Source organism: Podarcis filfolensis, assembly GCF_964270895.1.
Source record: "Podarcis filfolensis genome assembly, chromosome: 12".
Taxonomy (NCBI): domain Eukaryota; kingdom Metazoa; phylum Chordata; class Lepidosauria; order Squamata; family Lacertidae; genus Podarcis; species Podarcis filfolensis.
Genome location: NC_139614.1, coordinates 55,460,985 through 55,479,484, shown reverse-complemented (window position 1 = coordinate 55,479,484; position 18,500 = coordinate 55,460,985). Strand labels below are relative to the sequence as shown.

Below are 18,500 nucleotides of genomic sequence, written 5' to 3'. Positions count from 1 at the left end.
AATTCTGTGAATGCTTGTTGTTCAAAATCAATAAACATGGTTAAAAAAGAGAGAAAAGGCTGGTGGTGCCCAGGGAGCTATGCCTGTTTCTCCCCCCCCCCCCATTTCAATTCTCCCTCCTCCTATTGGGAACATATAAATAAAGTTACAGGAAGGGGGAATTACATATTTGCTGTCCTCAAAGCTGGTTCAGTTGTACCCACTCACTTTTACCAGGGATAAAGCCTTATTCCCCCCCTCCCGCCTAAGGCATCAGTGGGTGGGTGTGACTTTTCATTAATTATTATTATTATTATTTATTTATACTCCGCCCATCTGGCTGGGTTTCCCCAGCCACTCTGGGCGGCTTTCAACGGAATAGTAAAATACAAAAGTCTATTAAACATTAAAAGCTTCCCTAAACAGGGCTGCCTTCAGATGTCTTCTAAAAGTTATTAGATGTGTGCACAAACATGACACCTTTGAGTTCTCTAGGCTTCAGTTGCCTTCTCTCAGAAGTGAAACCCCTGAATAAGAACAGGCATGCATGTGTGAATGTAAGGATGCAGATGGCAGAAGAGAGTCAGGGGCCACACCTTCCTTTTCATGCTGCCAGCATTAGATTTAGAGTGGTGAAGGAGGTTTCCCCTCACAGTGCGCTGAGCTGAGGGGTGCAAACTAATAATAATAATAATAATAATAATAATAATAATAATAATACTTTAATAAATAATAAACATCTTTCCGCAGGGCCTGCAAGACAGAGCTGTTCTGCCTATCCTTTGGTTTGGACTCAGTCTGACCCTTATGTTTCCCTCCCCGTATGGTTTTGATCTATGGGCTACTATTAAAATGAGGCTGCATTTTAAATTGCATTTTAATCCGTATTTTAATAAATTGGTTGTTGTTTGTTCCCCCCTATTATGTTTTTATTGTAATTTTACTGGTGTTAGCTGCCCTGAGGCCGGGGAGGGCAGGGTATAAATATTATTATTATGATTATGATTATTATTGTAGGTATCTACTGTAGCAAAATGAATTACTGTGCAAATAGGAAATATTAAGGGGGGACCACCAATATTTTGTTTCATTAGCTGTTGTGTGATGCTTCCCCAGTTTATTGCATTATTTCCATCTGGAGGGTTATTCTTGCACTATTGGGCAACAAAAGTGGGACAAAAAAATAAACTGAAACATTAGCATTATAAAAAGTTACAGAAGTTCAGCAGGATGTTGTGTGACATTGTGTAGAAACAAAGACATGCGCTAATTGGAAATGAAACAATATATCCACCCCAAAAATCTTTGCAGGCACAAATATTATTGAAAATGCAATTGTGTATAACCCCCCTGATACCACCATGAACACAATTCATCATGAGTGCACAATAAGAAGGGCATTCAGAGGGGGCACCGTGGTTATGGAGAGAGCTGAAGGACCAGGTGCGCAGCCTGGGAGTCATTTTGGACTCACAGCTGTCCATGGAGGCACAGGTCAAATCTGTGTCCCGGGCAGCTGTTTACCAGCTCCATCTGGTATGCAGGATGAGACCCTCCCTGCCCGCAGACTGCCTCGCCAGGTGGTGCATGCTCTGGTTATCTCCCGCTTGGACTGCTGCAATGCGCTCTACGTGGGGCTACCTTTGAAGGTGACCTGGAAACTACAGCTAATCCAGAATGCGGCAACTAGACTGGGGACTGGGAGCGGCCGCCAGGACCATATAACACCGGTCTTGAGAGATCTGCATTGGCTCCTAGTACGTTTCCGAGCACAATTCAAAGTGTCGGTGCTGACCTTGAAAGCCCTAAATGGCCTCGGCCCAGTATACCTGAAGGAGCGTCTCCACCCCCATCGTTCTGCCCGGACGCTGAGGTCCAGCGCCGAGGGCCTTCTGGCGGTTCCCTCCCTGCGAGAAGCCAAGTTACAGAGAACCAGGCAGAAGGCCTTCTTGGTGGTGGCGCCTGCCCTGTGGAACGCCCTCCCATCAGATGTCAAAGAGAACAACTACCAGACTTTTAGAAGACATCTGAAGGCAGCCCTGTTTAGGGAAGCTTTTAATGTTTGATGTATTACAGTATTTTAATATTCTGTTGGAAGCTGCCCAGAGTGGCTGGGGAAGCCCAGCCAGATGGCGGGGTATAAATAAGAAATTATTATTATTATTATTATTATTATTATTATTAGCTGTCATGGAAGCGTTCTTGAGAGCATTCTGATTCTGTATTTTCTCTCTTTGTTTTCCTTTCAAGAGTGAATAATGGAGCCGGATGAGGAAGTGAACGAAAATTTAAGAATGCAGCTTAAGGCTCTCCAGGAACAGCAGCAGAAGAGGATGCAGAACCTGATGGAGAAGAGGAAAGAAAAACAACAACAGAGCGTGAAACAAAGCGAAAAGGGCAGTCAAGAGGAAGCCTTTGGGGTTCAAGATGATCTCGGCTTATACACCGTGGGCAGTGAGATGTCTAAGGAGGACATCAGCAAAAGGTATAGAGGTGTTGTTGTTGTTGTTTAGTCGTTTAGTCGTGTCCGACTCTTCATGACCCCCTGGACCAGAGCACGCCAGGCACTCCTGTCCTCCACTGCCCCACACAGCCCGGTCAAACCCATGCTGGTAGCTTCGAGAACACTGTCCAACCATCTCGTCCTCTGTCGTCCCCTTCTCCTTGTGCCCTCCATCTTCCCCAACATCAGGGTCTTTTCCAGGGAGTCTTCTCTTCTCATGAGGTGGCCAAAGTATTGGAGCCTCAGCTTCAGGATCTGTCCTTCCAGTGAGCACTCAGGGCTGATTTCCTTCAGAATGGAGAGGTTTGATCTTCTTGCAGTCCATGGGACTCTCAAGAGTCTCCTCCAGCACCATAATTCAAAAGCATCCATTCTTCGGCGATCAGCCTTCTTTATGGTCCAGCTTTTACTTCCATACATCACTACTGGGAAAACCATAGCTTTTACTATACGGACCTTTGTATAGGTATAGAGGTAACCCAGGCTTATTCACCAGGAAATGTCAAAGGATGCGCTGGACGTTTGGGTGCAACTCGGCTTGCGGAAGAGGGGATGCATGGGGTTAAAACAGATAGAATAGAGAACCTCCAGCTTCCCAGACTATCCCTGTACGTTAAACCTCTTGAGCTGACCTTCTATCTCTTTGCGGTGGAGCTAGAGCAGGGAGCCCCAGGACTGGGAATCAGAAGTGTCCCTCCAGGCTGCTCTGTCCAGCCTTGGGACTCTTCCCAGACCACACCAACTCACCAGTCCTAATTCCTGCCTTTCCTCAAGTGTTTTTCCCTGTCTGAGACATAGTTTATAGCTGTTCTGATAGATGATAGATAGATAGATAAATAGATAGATAGATAGATAGATAGATAGATAGATAGATAGATAATTTATTACGGTCGGAGACCAGCTTATAAAACACACTTGGGGTACAATCCCAGAAGGAAAACAAACATTTAAAACAATGTACAACAATAAAATTTATATATTTTTTCCAAAAATATTTATTGGTTTTCACATTTATCACAGGAAAAAGAAACAAGAAAAAAAAAAACATTACAAAACACAAAAACGAATAAAAAGACATAAAAAAAAATTATTACTTCCAATCCCTAATTTCATTACATTGATAACTGACTTCCTCAAATTCCCTCAAACTGAATTTCATTATATCAACTGTTTAGCAGTTATGTTAATTCATATTTCTGATAGTATTAACTTCTTTCATTTACTAACCTTTTCTCCTTTATTAATATTCTAATCCTTAATCTTTATTAACAACATATTCTTAATCTATCCCTAAGCCTATTTATTACTTCCAAGAAATTTCTCTTTATCTTATATTACAATATTTAGCTAAATATTCTTTAAATTTATTCCAGTCCTCTTGTGTCTCCTCACGGATTCTTCTGGTCGGGTCAGCCAGCTCCAAAAAGTCCATCACTCAATTTAAAATTTATAAATGCGATAAGCGTATAGACACTTAAAACTTTAAGATAAGCTGCCGCAGAGAGATGACCCAGCGTCACCCCTGGAACCGAGTTTGGGGATTTTCTTCACAAACTAGTTTGGGTCGGGGGACGGTCTGCGCCTGCAGATGTGTACACAGAATCTGGCGACCATCCGGGTTGTCTTACGATCTTTGCCTAATAATAATAAATTTGATTTATACCCCGCCCTCCCCAGCCAAGACCGAGCTCAGGGCGGCTAACAACCAATAATAAGAACAAGTTGATTAAAATACAATTTAAAAAACATGATTAAAATACAACATCAAAACATTAGGATGCAGCCAATTCACAGGAGGAGAAAGGAAAAAGAAAGAGGGGGAGGGAATCAAACTGATTCTAAGCCAAAGGCCAGGTGGAACAACTCTGTCTTACAGGCCCTGCAGAAAGAAATCAGATCCCGCAGGGCCCTGGTCTCATGAGACAGAGCGTTCCACCAGGCCGGAGCCATCACTGAAAAGACCCTGGCTCTGGTTGAGGCTAATCTGACTTCCTTAGGGCCCGGGACCTCTAGGGTGTTGCTATTTATGGACCTTAAGGTCCTCCGTGGGGCATACCGGGAGAGGCGGTCAAACAGGAAAAGGTCAAATTTTTGCTTTTCCGGGAGGTCAGCGAGCCTCACCAGCAGGGGATCAATGGTCTCACTACGTGCCTCTTCATAAAAGGGACATCTAAAGAACAAGTGTGCTGGGCTTCCTATCTCCCCCAATAGCTGTTCTGTATTTTCTCTTCCCCCCCCCCCCCAGGTTACTTGAAAATGAAAACGACCAGCTCCAGCAGCAGCTTCGAGAGACTGTAGATGAAAACGGCAGGCTGCACAAGGTGCTCAAGGAGCGAGACTTTGAAATCAAGCAGTTGCACAAGAAGATTGAAGAAGAGAGGCTGGCGCTGCTGGGTAAATGGAAATACTTTGCATTCACCTGCCATTGTCTGTGCGATCTATTTGCAGGCTCCCTCGCCTTCTACCAGGGCCCGGCCCACCTATGAGACAAAGTGAGGTGACCGCCTCAGGCGGCAGGATCCACAGGGCTAGCGGATCTGGCCTCCAAGGCCATTGCATCGCCCACTGTCGCTGCTTCTTTCTGTAGGGACCTCGGGCGTCCCAGGAGACGTGGCGGCCACAAAAATAGTGGAATTGGCGAAGCAGAACCGGCACATGACTGCGGAGGTTGAGAAGGAGAAAACCAAAGTGAAGAAACTGAACAACAGAATCAAGGAGCTGGAAAAAGAGGTGAGGCCTCTGTTTCTGCTGAGAAGGATAATAATAATAATAATAATAATAATAATAATAATAATAATAATAATAATAATACAGTGGTACATCGGGTGGCGCTGTGGGTTAAACCACAGAGCCTAGGACTTGCCAATCAGAAGGTCGGCGGTTCGAATCCCCACGACGGGGTGAGCTCCCATTGCTCGGTCCCTGCTCCTGCCCACCTAGCAGTTTGAAATCACGCCAGTGCAACTAGATAAATAGATACCACTCCGGCAGGAAGGTAAACGGCGTTTCCGTGCACTGCTCTGGTTCGCCAGAAGCGGCTTAGTCATGCTGGCCACATGACCCGGAAGCTGTACACCGGCTCCCTCAGCCAATAAAGCAAGATGAGCGCCGCAACCCCAGAGTCGGCCACGACTGGACCTAATGGTCAGGGGTCCCTTTACCTTTACCTTACCTCGGGTTACATACGCTTCAGGTTACAGACTCTGCTAACCCAGAAATAGTGCTTCAGGTTAAGAACTTTGCTTCAGGATAAGAACAGAAATTGGGCTCCAGCGGCGCGGCAGCAGCAGCAGCAGGAGGCCCCATTAGCTAAAGTGGTGCTTCAGATTAAGAACAGTTTCAGGTTAAGTACGGACCTCCGGAACGAATTAAGTACTTAACCCGAGGTACCACTGTAATAATTTATTATACCCTGCCCATCTGGCTGGGTTTCCCCAGCCACTCTGGGCGGCTTCCAACAAAGTATTAAAATACAGTGGTCTGTTAAAAATTAAAATCTTCCCTAAACAGGACTGCCTTCAGATGTCTTCTAAAAGTCTGGTAGTTGTGTTCCCTTTGACATCTGGTGGGAGGGTGTTCCACAGGGCGGGTGCCACCACCGAGAAGGCCCTCTGCCTGGTTCCCTGTAACTTGGCTTCTCGCAGGGAGGGAACCGCCAGAAGGCCCTTGGCGCTGGACCTTAGTACATATGCCATTGCCTCATCTCCTCTGCGTCTCCTCACTCAGCAGGCAGCTAGGATCTTGCCCGTGGTTTCATTTTGATCCCCTTTGCTGCTAACTTGTTTCCTATTGCCTCCCTGGTGAAATACCTCAACTTCGAGCCTCTGTGTGGCATTCCATTCTCCTTTTATTTTAAAGGTTTTGGTGAATAAATCAAACAAATCAATACAATAGAGACGATAAAAATACAAAACAAAGTGCAGTACTATATCTGGTGGGGACTTAATATGATGTACTTAAGACCATAAGCTCATACCAGTAACAAACTTAGTTGGTCACTAAGGTGCTACTGGAAGTAATTTTTTTATTTTGTTTCAACTATGGCAGACCAACATGGCTACCTATTTACAGGACCGCCTCCCCTGGTCTGCCCCACAGAAGAACTTAAGGTCCATGAATAACCATAGTTTAGAGGTCCCGGGCCCTAAGGAAGTCAGACTATCCTCCACCAGGGCCAGGGCCTTTTCAGTGATGGCTCCAACCTGGTGGAATGCTCTGTCCCATGAGACCAGGGCCCTTCAGGATATAACTTCCTGCCGTCGGGCCTGTAAGACAGAGCTATTCCGCCTTTAATTTGAATTCAGCCTGATCTTTTATTTCCCTTCCCTTCCCTCCCCTCCCCTTTTATGAAGATTACCCACTCTGAGACCCCACAGCTAATTTTCCCCAGGGCTCCTCACTGGCCCAAATAGGACTAATTTAGCCAGCTAGCCCTGGAGATTATCTAATGCATATTAGATGGATTTTCCCCAAACTGATTTCTGAACTTTGAATTTTATTGTTATTCATGTCTTTATACTGTGTTTTTATGCCGCTTCTACAATTGGGTGTTTTAAATTTGTTGTTAGCCGCCCTGAGCCCAGTTTTCTGAACCGGGAAGGGCAGGGTATAAATAAAAATTTATCATAATTATTATTACCTGCCTGTAACTTTTCTCCTTGATCTGCTTTCTAGTTGCACTGAAAAGCTGGCATTTATCTAAAACATGTATATATGTGTGTGTGTGTATATTCTAGTTACAAATGTCATCTCTCAAGCCCCAGTCACTTGAGGAGAAAGACAGTCAGTCTTCTCGTAAGGCAACGGAAGTGCCTCTGGTAAGAATGAATCACTCTGTGTTCTCAACGTAGTAAGGATAAGCCTTTTAAAACAGGACTGGGGAATCTAATGTATGGTTACCAGATTGTTTTAAATGAATCCGGGGACACTTTTTTTTTTTTTAGCTGAGTAGCAACAGGGAGTCAATAGTGGGGAATGGTGAGGCAAAAGACACAAGCACACATTTGTTGTTGTTGTTTAGTCGTTTAGTCGTGTCCGCCTCTTCGTGACCCCCTGGACCAGAGCACGCCAGGCACTCTTGTCTTCCACTGCCTCCCGCAGTTTGGTCAAACTCGTGTTCGTAGCTTTGACAACACTGCCCAACCATCTCGTCCTCTGTCATCCCCTTCTCCTGTGCCCTGTCCTTCCAGTGAGCACTCAGGGCTGATTTCCTTCAGAATGGAGAGGTTTGATCTTCTTGCAGTCCATGGGACTCTTAAGAGTCTCCTCCAGCACCATAATTCAAAAGCATCAATTCTTTGGCGATCAGCCTTCTTTATGGTCCAGCTCTCACTTCCGTACATCACTACTGGGAAAACCATGGCTTTTACTATACGGACCTTTGTTGGCAAGGTGATGTCTCTGCTTTTTAAGATGCTGTCTAGGTTTGTCATCGCCTTTCTCCCAAGTAGCAGGCTTCTTTTAATTTCGTGACTGCTGTCACAAGCACACATACATATTGTATAAAGGTTCAAAGCCCTTCTTTCGCACCCTGTGAAACATAAATGTGCAGTTTATTGTTTTTGTTTTTAGAGTGCGCAGCTCCTGAAGCTAGCCAGAGCCAACTGCGCTACCAGCCTGGCTCGGGGCTGCTGAAGCTGCCACTGCCACGTTTCCCGGGGACAGATTGCAAATCTGGGGACATTCTGGGAACGGAATTTGTCCGGGGACAGATTTGCAAATCCAGGGATTGTCCCTGGGAACTGGGGATGTCTGGTTGTTGTTGTTTAGTTGTTTAGTCGTGTCCGACTCTTCGTGACCCGATGGACCAGAGCATGCCAGGCACTCCTGTCTTCCACTGCCTCCCACAGTTTGGTCAAACTCATGCTGGTAGCTTCGAGAACACTGTCCAACCATCTCGTCCTCTGTCGTCCCCTTCTCCTTGCGCCCTCCATCTTTCCCAACATCAGGGTCTTTTCCAGGGAGTCTTCTCTTCTCATGTATTGGAGCCTCAGCTTCAGGATCTGTCCTTCCAGGGAGCACTCAGGGCTGATTTCCTTCAGAATAGAGAGGTTTGTTCTTCTTGCAGTCCATGGGACTCTCAAGAGTCTCCTACAGCACCATAATTCAAAAGCACCAATTCTTCGGCGATCAGCCTTCTTTATGGTCCAGCTCTCACTTCCATACATCACTACTGGGAAAACCATAGCTTTAACTATATGGACCTTTGTGGGCAAGGTGATGTCTCTGCTTTTTAAGATGCTGCCTAGGTTTGTCTGGTAACCCTAATCTAATCCAGGCATTTCAATGGTAGAGCATCTGCCTTTGGGATTTTCCCCAGACCACACCCCCTTCCCCCAAGCCCCATCCCTCACTGACTTTACTTCCCACCCTCCTTGAGCCTTCCCCCTCCACCAAGCTGGAATGTGACCTTGAGCTCTGATAACATTCCTCTTCAACCAGGCCTTTGGCTGATGAATATCCTACTGCTATTCAAATATGCTCGTGGGAAGGAGCATGTCAGGAACTGCCATCAGCTCAGAAGCGAGAGGTGGAAGGGCAGTTGAGTTACAGGGAGCCTCTGAAGATCGTGAGAAGCAGCTCTTCTTCCGGGGAGGAAGGAAGCCCCGCCTCCAGTGGGGAAGGGATGCAGGGATTGGAGGATGCAAGGGAGAGCCATAACACCAAGCCTGAGCAAAGCGGGGGGGGGGGGAGGCAGGTCCCCCTTTGCCCATGCCCCCTCTGCGCAGTCGTTTTACGCGCAGAGAGGGGAGGCATAGGATGGGGGTCAAACGACTGCTCTGCTGGGGAAAGTTCAAGGACCACCCACTCCCAGATTCTGCTAGCGACTGAGCAGACATGGAACTGAGTCGTTCTGCACTGTGAATGTTTTTGCACCGATAATAAAGCCTTCAAAAGACCAGTGGGGGGGGGGTCTTGCCTGTTCGCTCTTGAGCAACCACGCCGGCACACACCTAACAGAGTGTTAAGTGTTTTGTTTTGTTTTTGTTTTAACTTTTAATTTTGTGTTTTTATCTTGTGAACTGCCCTGAGATAGAATCGTAGAATCTTAGAGTTGGAATAGTCCAGCCCCTTGCAATGCAGGAATCTCAGCTAAAGCATCCAACCTCTGCTTGAAAACCTCCAAGGAGGGAGAGTCCAGCACCTTGCGTGGTGGATCTTCAGATGATTGGTGGTGTATAAATGTAAATACAGTGGTACCTCGGAAATCGCATGGAATCCATTCCGGAAGTCCGTTCGACTTCCGAAAACATTTGGAAACCAAGCCGTGTCAGACGTTTGGGTTCCAAAGAACGTTTGCAAACCGGAACACTCACTTCTGGGTTTGCGGCGTTTGGGAGCCAAAAGGTTCGACTCGCAAGGCGTTCGGGATCCGAGGTCCGACGTAAATAAATAAACAATGCCTTGTAACGTGCCATTTGTTCTTTATCCGTACTAATTGAAAAACACGCCTTCCTCTTGAATCTCGAGAGCCCAGAGATGAAAGCCTTGCAAGAAAAGTTAACAGCAGCCAACTTCAAAGTGTCTGAGTTTCGCAACCAGCTCCAGACCACAAAACAGGAACTGAAGATGACACAGAAGGTAGGATCTTCTGTTAGTTTGCATTTCTTAGCGCAGTAAGTATTGATCTGATGTGTAGACATTCCAAAACTCTAAGCATCCCATTGCTTTTTCCCATTAGAGACCTGCATGATGCTTGGGCCTAACAGTTACGGACATCCAGCAAGCAATTCAGATCAGTGAGGTCACCCTCATTGACCCACCCCTAAGGTCACTTTCAGGGTATACATTATCTGCCAGTATTAGTTGTCCTCTCCTTGAACATGGGGACGCGGGTGGCGCTGTGGGTTAAACCACAGAGACTAGGACTTGCCGATCAGAAGCTCGGCGATTCGAATCCCCGCGACGGGGTGAGCTCCTGTTGCCCGGTCCCAGCTCCTGCCAGCCTAGCAGTTTGAAAGCACGTCAAAGTGCAAGTAGATAAATAGGTACCACTCCGGTGGGAAGGTAAACGGCGTTTCCGTGTGCTGCTCTGGTTCGCCAGAAGCGGCTTAGTCATGGTGGCCACATGACCCGGAAGCTGCACGCCGGCTCCCTCGGCCAAGAAAGCAAGATGAGCACCACAACCCCAGAGTCGGCCACGACTGGACCTAATGGTCAGGGGTCCCTTTACCTTTACCTTTACATTGAACATGGGAGGTGTCCTGGGCTGGTTTAGTGACGTATGTGGCCGCAGAAGCTGAAGAAACAGAACAGCCATCCTAGGACAGCGGATACTTCAGATATTTCTGGAGTGACTGTGCCTCAGCTGTGTTTCTGGGTTGTACGCAGCAGCCTGGCAAAACGACTCACAAAACTGCTGTGTGAAAATGCCACCTCAATTATTTTAACGGAAAAATGGAGTATAAATAATAAGCTTTAAAAACATGGAGGCAGAAGCTAATTTGGGCTCCTCTTGTGGTCTTAAGAAAGATTTTGGAAAAGGCACTTTCTGCAACACATTAGCCAAGAACTTGAACTTGGGTTTGCTTATATTCTCCTCCTGCCCAGTCCATTTTCCTTTTGTGTCGTGTCTTTTTTGATTGTCAGCCTGATAGCAGGGGACTGTCCTTTACACACACACACACACACACACACACAATATTTTTAGGCTGCTTTGATGACCTTTATTTCGCTGAAGAGCAAGATTTTAAAAAAAGGTTAAATAAAATAAATGATAAATCGAAACCTTCAACACAAAAGATTTTCCATGACATAATCACGTTCTGTATCTGGTTTTCAGCTTTTAGCCAATGAAGTTGGAGAGGACGTCAACATTCAAAATCTGTTGTCCACACCTGGCACCTGGCGTGGGCGGGCTCAGCAGATTCTGATCCTACAAGGGAAAGTGAGTCAATTGTCTTTGTTCCCCCACTCTTCCGAACATTGTATAGCAGAGTCGGACCGATTATTGCAGAATTTCACCAGGCCGTTTGCACACGCAGCTCTGGTCCATTGTCAGTCGATTAGCAGGGTTGCAGAGTGCATGCCTTGCATGCAAAAAGTTCCCCGTTCAATTCCTGGTATCTCCAGGTAGGTCTGAGAGGCACCCTCCTCCGAAACTTTGGAGAGCAGGTGCCTGTTGTAAATACTGTTACACCAGGTGGATCAAGACAGATCCTTATGTTCTCATGCTTGCTGATCGGATTCTTAGTGGGACCCCCTCCTACCCAAATAATTCAATATCTTCTCAATCCAATCCTCCTCTTTCTCACTGACCTTAAACCCTTTCATTCTGTGTATCTTCACAGTTGTTGTTGTTGTTTAGTCGTTTAGTTGTGTCTGACTCTTTGTGACCCCCTGGACCAGAGCACGCCAGGCACTCCTGTCTTCCACTGCCTCCCGCAGTTTGGTCAGACTCATGCTTCGAGAACACTGTCCAACCATCTCGTCCTCTGTCGTCCCCTTCTCCTTGTGCCCTCCATCTTTCCCAACATCAGGGTCTTTTCCAGGGAGTCTTCTCTTCTCATGAGGTGGCCAAAGTATTGGAGCCTCAGCTTCAGGATCTGTCCTTCCAGGGAGCACTCAGGGCTGATTTCCTTAAGAGTGGATAGGTTTGATCTTCTTGCAGTCCATGAGACTCCCAAGAGTCTCTCAAGAGTCTTCATATCTTGAAGACTCATATCTTGAAGACTTCATATCTAGAAGATATCATATCTGTGAATATCTTCACAGTTAGATATTCTAAAATTATTATATTTTTTCAGTTTCCCCCTCCATTGGTTCACCCCTAGCTCTTCTGCGTTTTTCCAGTTACTCGCTCTAACCTGTCTGGCTGCAATTGCCGTCAATTTTACCCATTTACATTCCTCTTTTGTTTTTAACTCAGTGCTACTCAGGCTAAGAGAGCCAGTTTGGGGTAATTAAAAGGTTAAAAGTTAAATAACCATGTGGAGGGTGGGGGGTTAATGTATATAGAATTGTACATGTGGTTGAATTGAATATGTTATTATTGATTAAGTATACCCAATGTATCAGCCTGCATGGGGGGTGTCACTGTATGTGTTTTGGTTGTTGGTAATAATAACAGTAACATAGTGGGACCCTATCCCACCCCTTTTGCACTCCTCCCATGTCAACACTGACATACAGTGTTATATTAATTAATAAGTGGAGCAGTTTTCGCACAGCTAAGCAACACTTGCAATGGTGCACATTTTCCATTTCCTCCCTCAGGTCCGGGATCTAGAGAACCAGCTGGGCCACAGCAGAAGCCGGTTGTCCGAGAGTAGCACTGAGGAAGAGGCTGTAAGCCTGGCGGACTCGAGGAAGACGTCTGCCTCAAAAAAGAACCTGCAGAGGATTCGTACCTTGGAAAAAGAAAAGAAAGAAGCTCTAGAGGTGAGGAAGGGCTGAGAACCTTTTTGCAGGAGCCAGGGGAGCTCAGATCTGAGGCCTGGGCTTCCTGACTGTATGTATGTATCTCAAATATATTAGAAAGTTATTCCAGTCTTTTAAAAACACTTGGTCTTCCTGATTTCTGATCTTTCCCATCAGTCTTGCCATTTTTGCATATTCCATCAGCTTGGTCTGCCATTCATTTCTGGTCGGTTTCCATCTCTGGGCAAGAAGCATACTTGCTGCTGTCGCTGCATACATATGATACGATACAATACGATACGATAATCTTTATTGTCATTGTCCCATACAGAACAATGAAATTGAAAAAATCTACATCAGACATTCAAAAACCAACAAGCCTGCTATCCCAGCCTGGTTAGCCCCCTAAAAACTCATGCTACCTCATAATTAAATACAATATACTCCCACAGAGACTACCTTAAAGGTAAAGGGGTTTGACCTTACACTGCGTTTAAAACCAAAATCGCATTTGAATAGAAACTGTTTCTCAGACGGCTAGTCCTAGTCTTTATAACCCTGTACCTTCTTCCACACAACCCTGGACAGCATTGTTTTTCCCCTGACCATGCAGCTCCCAAACCACACACACAGACCATAAGTTAATACACTCTCAACAGTACAATGGTAAAATGCCATCAGCAGGTCCTTTGAGAGATTATTTTCCCAGAGGATTCTCAGAAAATATAACCTCTGCTGTGCTCTCTTCATCAGGTCTTTGCTGTTTTCTCCCCAGGTTAAGTCATCTCTCAACTCCATTCCCAGAAATCGAAACATAAACAGTCTTTTATTTTCTTTCGGTAGTTCCGCACCTATAATGCCAAACAAAAAAGCCTCTGGTTTTTTAACAAAAGTTATCTTAAACATTTTCCCCCAACTCAGGGGAAGAATAAAATTTGGGATTTGATGTGCCACCCGCCCCCCCCCCCGGACCCGGGAGTGGTCCGTGAGAGCCCGCTGATGAGGAACAGAATAATCTGACAGCTGTCAAGTTAGCTGTCAAGATACAAAAAGAGGACTTTGTTTCTATTGTCTACATTTGCTACAAGTTTGTATTTTAAATGAAGGAAGGACTGTTACAATTTAACGTGTGGGACCTTTGGGTCTGTGCTGAGAGGAGTGAAAAGAAACTTAAATTCCCCTAGAGGGAGCTTTGGGATATTGCATCAAGGACCAGCTGAGAAGTTGTTTTTCGACCCTGGACTGTTTAAGAATGGCTGTCGGGAAGGAAATTCAGTTTGAATTGAATAAGACATTCTTTCTCTTGGGAAAGTTGCAAGGTCAGATAAATGTTTTGACTACAAATGTGACAACTTTGGGAACAAGAGTGAGTACTAATAATGAACTTGATAAGAACTCGGCACAGGAATTTTATTCAACTGAACAAACAGGGAAATTAGAGAAGGAGAACTATGTTGTCTCCGAAGCGAAGAAAGGGGGAACCGTAACCCTGCAGATGCAAAAGGCGAGCTACAACTTGAAGCCTGACATGAGGGTAACAAGGAGAAATAAATCTTGGAAGATGGAAGCCTGGCCTGAATTGGAAAGTGAAAAATGGAGGGATCCCCTTATGTGGAGACCAGATGATCTTTGGATTACAAATCTGATCCAGGTGGAAGCTGGAACTTTGGGGACCGTTGGATCTGAAAGGAGAATGAAACAAGATTTGGAATATTTTATAGGCCCTATTTTCAATTATGGAGGTTTGGCTGGAAGGAATGTGGATGCTGTTGGGTTGGAGCTTCCCCGAGATTTGGCCTTTAATACTAAAAATTATCAAAAAGACTGGCAGAGGGGACATGAAAGAGATTTAAGAGCCTCAGATTTGAGATCTCCGGGCTGATGGCTTTCTGAGATTGATGGACTTATGCTGGGGACTGAAACCGGGAAGGGGTTTGGGTGGATTGGAAATTGGGAACTCAATATGTATATAATATAATTTCCTTTTTGTTTTTCTTTTAATGAGAGTAGGGAAATTCGTGGAAGGGAATCTTTTTCGACCCTAGGGAAACGTACTAAGAATAAGTATTTAAAGTATACCCTTAAAAATATCGCAAAATCAAGGATTGTTAGAAAGATGTTGGAAAAAGAAAATTAGGTGGTTTTGGCAGACATGATATAAAGGATTAAGTAAAAATGAACTGATGAAATTGGTGAAAGAGAGAGCGCAAAATTACAATATATTAAAATAAATTATTAAGGTTAAAAAAAAAAGGTTGGAAGGATTTGCTGAAAGGAAAATTTTTGAACTAGAATACAAAAATGGGAGGGTGTGAGGAGGTCAAGGAAATAAGTAAAAGAAGAAAGTTATGTAAAGGTTTAACTTTCTTTTCTTTTTTTTTTCTTTTTTTTCCCTTTTCTAAATGATTTTTGTACTTTTTCTGTCTTTTGTATTACTTTTTTCTGAATAAATATTATTATTAAAATAAATAAATTATTATTAAAATAAATAAATAAATAAACATTCCCCCCCAACTCATTATATATCATTTCCCAGAAAGCTTTTACCACCCCGCGTGACCACCACATTTGATAAAACACACTCTCTTTCAGGGCTTCTTTATTGTTGTTGTCGTTTTTGAGACAAACACGGCTGGATTTAAGGACACAGGGCCCCATTGCTCTCTGATTCAACCATAGCCTGTGGTCCCTTGCCAGGACCTCATTCCCAGCCTAACCGACCTCACAAGGTTGTTATGTTGAGGTTGTGGACTCTCGTTCCACCTGCAAAAAGGTTCTCAGCCTTCCGACTCTAAACTGTCCATGGAGGCACAGGTCAATTCTGTGTCCAGGGTGGCTGTTTACCAGCTCCATCTGGTATGCAGGATGAGACCCTCCCTGCCCACAGACTGTCTCACCAGAGTGGTGCATGCTCTGGTTATCTCCCGCTTGGACTACTGCAATGCGCTCTACGTGGGGCTACCTTTGAAGGTGACCCAGAAACTGCAACTAATCCAGAATGCGGCAGCTAGACTGGTGACTCAGAGCAGCCACCAAGACCATATAACACCGGTCTTGAAAGACCTACATTGGCTCACAGTACGTTTCCGAGCACAATTCAAAGTGTTGGTGCTGACCTTTCAAGCCCTAAACGGCCTCGGTCCAGTATACCTGAAGGAGCGTCTCCACCCCTATCGTTCTGCCCGGACACTGAGGTCCAGCTCCGAGGGCCTTCTGGCAGTTCCCTCATTGTGAGAAGTGAGATTACAGGGAACCAGGCAGAGGGCCTTCTCGGTGGTGGCGCCTGCCCTGTGGAACGCCCTCCCACCAGATGTCAAAGAGAAAAATAACTACTAAACTTTTAGAAGACATCTGAAGGCAGCCCTGTTTAGGGAAGTTTTTAATATTTAATGCTGTATTTTTTTTTAACACTCGATTGGGAGCTGCCCAAAGTGGCTGGGGAAACTCAGCCAGATGGATGGGGTATAAATAAATTATTATTATTATTATTATTATTATTATTATTATTATTATTATTATTATTACTACTACTATTACTATTACTATTAGTCTATGATATATGCCACCTCGCGCTCCTCACAAAAATAGGTAGGATACACGATACGTAAATAAATTCCCTACCACATCAAGTCTGACTTTCTTTTATCTGCTTAATTGCAGAAGCTTTCAGGGGAACATAACACCCTCCTGAAGGATTACGAAGAGCTGAAACAGAAATTGGACGGCTCCAAAGCTCGGAACAAAGTTTTGTCTCACGAAGTGAAAACCCTGAAGGAGCAGATCTCAACCCTGCTGGACAAAGGGAAGCACGACGACGAACTCGTTGATGCTCTGCTGGTACGATCTGGCTGTTCCACGCCCCAGGGGTTTGGCAACAGCTACTGCTCAAGGCTATTTCAACTTCCAGAATGCTACCAGTATCTGCGTAGCTCAGTTGGTATAGCGTGAGACTCTTAATCTCAGGGTCGTGGTTCAAGCCCACGACATTGGGCAAAAGATTCCTTCATTGCAGGGGATTGGATTGTATGGCCCTCGTGGTCCCGTCCAACTCTACAATTCTAGGATTCTAGGATTGCCCCGCAAGACGAATGCCTCGCAAGACGGAAAACCCGCTAGACGAAAGGGTTTTCTGTTTTGGAGGTGCTTCGCAAAACGAATTTCCTATGGGCTTGCTTCGCAAGACGAAAATGTCTTGCGAGTTCGTGCGGGTTTTTTTTCCTACCCCTTTTTCCCAAGCCGCTAAGCCGCTTATCAGCTGATCCGCTAAGCCTCTAAGCCGCTTAACAGCTGAGCCGCTAAGCCGCTTATCAGCTGATCCGCTAAGCCCGCTAAGCCGCTAATGGGCTTGCTTCGCAAGACGAAAAAACCGCAAGACGAAGAGACTCGCGGAACGGATTCTTTTCGTCTTGCGAGGCACCACTGTATAGCTTATAAGTCACTTTGGGTTTCTCTGGGCAAGATAAAGCAACTAACAAATTTAATAATAATAATAATAATAATAATAATAATAATAATAATACAGTGGTACCTCGAGTTAAGTACTTAATTCGTTCCGGAGGTCCGTTCTTAACCTGAAACTGTTCTCAACCTGAAGCACCACTTTAGCTAATGGGGCCTCCCGCTGCCACCACGCGATTTCTGTTCTCATCCTGAAGCAAAGTTCTTAACCTGAGATACTATTTCTGGGTCAGCGGAGTCTGTAACCTGAAGCGTCTGTAACCTGAAGCGTATGTAACCCAAGGTACCACTGTAATCCTACAGAAGCAGGCCAGGTGTGTGTACATGTGTGTTTGTGCCCTATCTAAAGGTAAAGGGACCCCTGACCATTAGGTCCAGTCGTGGCCGACTCTGGGGTTGTGGCACTCATTTCGCTTTATTGGCCGAGGGAGCCGGCGTGCAGCTTCCGGGTCATGTGGCCAGCAGGACTAAGCCGCTTCTGGCGAACCAGAGCAGCACACGGAAATGCCATATACTAATGTCCGTATATGTGAGTTTTGTACAATAAACTACATTGTTCGTTTCAATTAATTTGCACAAGGGTGTAGTTCGTATTTACGGGCCCGCCTCTCCTGGTCTGCCCCGCAGAGGACCTTAAGGTCCATGAATAACCATAGTTTAGAGGTCCCGGGCCCTAAGGAAGTCAGAATATCCTCCACCAGGGCCAGGGCCTTTTCAGTGATGGCTCCGACCTGGTGGAAAGCTCTGTCCCAGGAGACCAGGGCCCTGCAGGATTTAACCTCCTTCTGCCGGGCCTGTAAGACAGAGCTATTCCGCCTGGTTTTCTATTTGAACTTAGCCTGATCTTTTATTCCCCTCCTTTCCCTCCCCTTTTTATGAAGATTACCCGCTCTGAGATCCCACAGCTAATTCTCCCCTGGTCTCCTCGCTGGCCCAAATAGGACTAATTTAGCCAGCTAGCCCTGGTGATCATCTAATGTTTATTGGATGGATTTCCCCCCAACATTTATTTTTGAATTCTGAATTTATTGTTATTCATGTTTTATACTGTATTTTATGCTGTTTTTTTGTTGCAACAATTAAGTGTTTTAAATTTGTTGTTAGCCGCCCTGAGCCCGGTTTTCTGAACCAGAAAGGGCGGGGTATAAATAAAATATTATTATTATTATTATTATTATTATTATTATTATTATTATTATTA

At 45.2% G+C, this 18,500-nt stretch overlaps 1 protein-coding gene across 4 annotated transcripts in view; it reads left to right on the top strand.

The window, feature by feature from the left end:
• The window catches only part of CCDC13 (coiled-coil domain containing 13), a 33,168-nt gene that overhangs the window by 1,072 nt on the left and 13,596 nt on the right, over positions 1 to 18,500 (top strand). For all 4 annotated transcript variants that reach the window (XR_014540473.1, XM_083579589.1, XM_083579587.1 and 1 more), the window contains exons 2-9: positions 2,230 to 2,464; positions 4,728 to 4,876; positions 5,070 to 5,212; positions 7,219 to 7,299; positions 9,953 to 10,063; positions 11,265 to 11,369; positions 12,698 to 12,862; positions 16,502 to 16,678. Coding sequence is in view for 3 of the 4 variants with exons in the window: in XM_083579589.1 (XP_083435715.1) it covers positions 2,238 to 2,464; positions 4,728 to 4,876; positions 5,070 to 5,212; positions 7,219 to 7,299; positions 9,953 to 10,063; positions 11,265 to 11,369; positions 12,698 to 12,862; positions 16,502 to 16,678 (1,158 nt within the window). In the remaining variant the exon portion in view is untranslated. The remainder of the gene's footprint in view (positions 1 to 2,229; positions 2,465 to 4,727; positions 4,877 to 5,069; positions 5,213 to 7,218; positions 7,300 to 9,952; positions 10,064 to 11,264; positions 11,370 to 12,697; positions 12,863 to 16,501; positions 16,679 to 18,500) is intronic.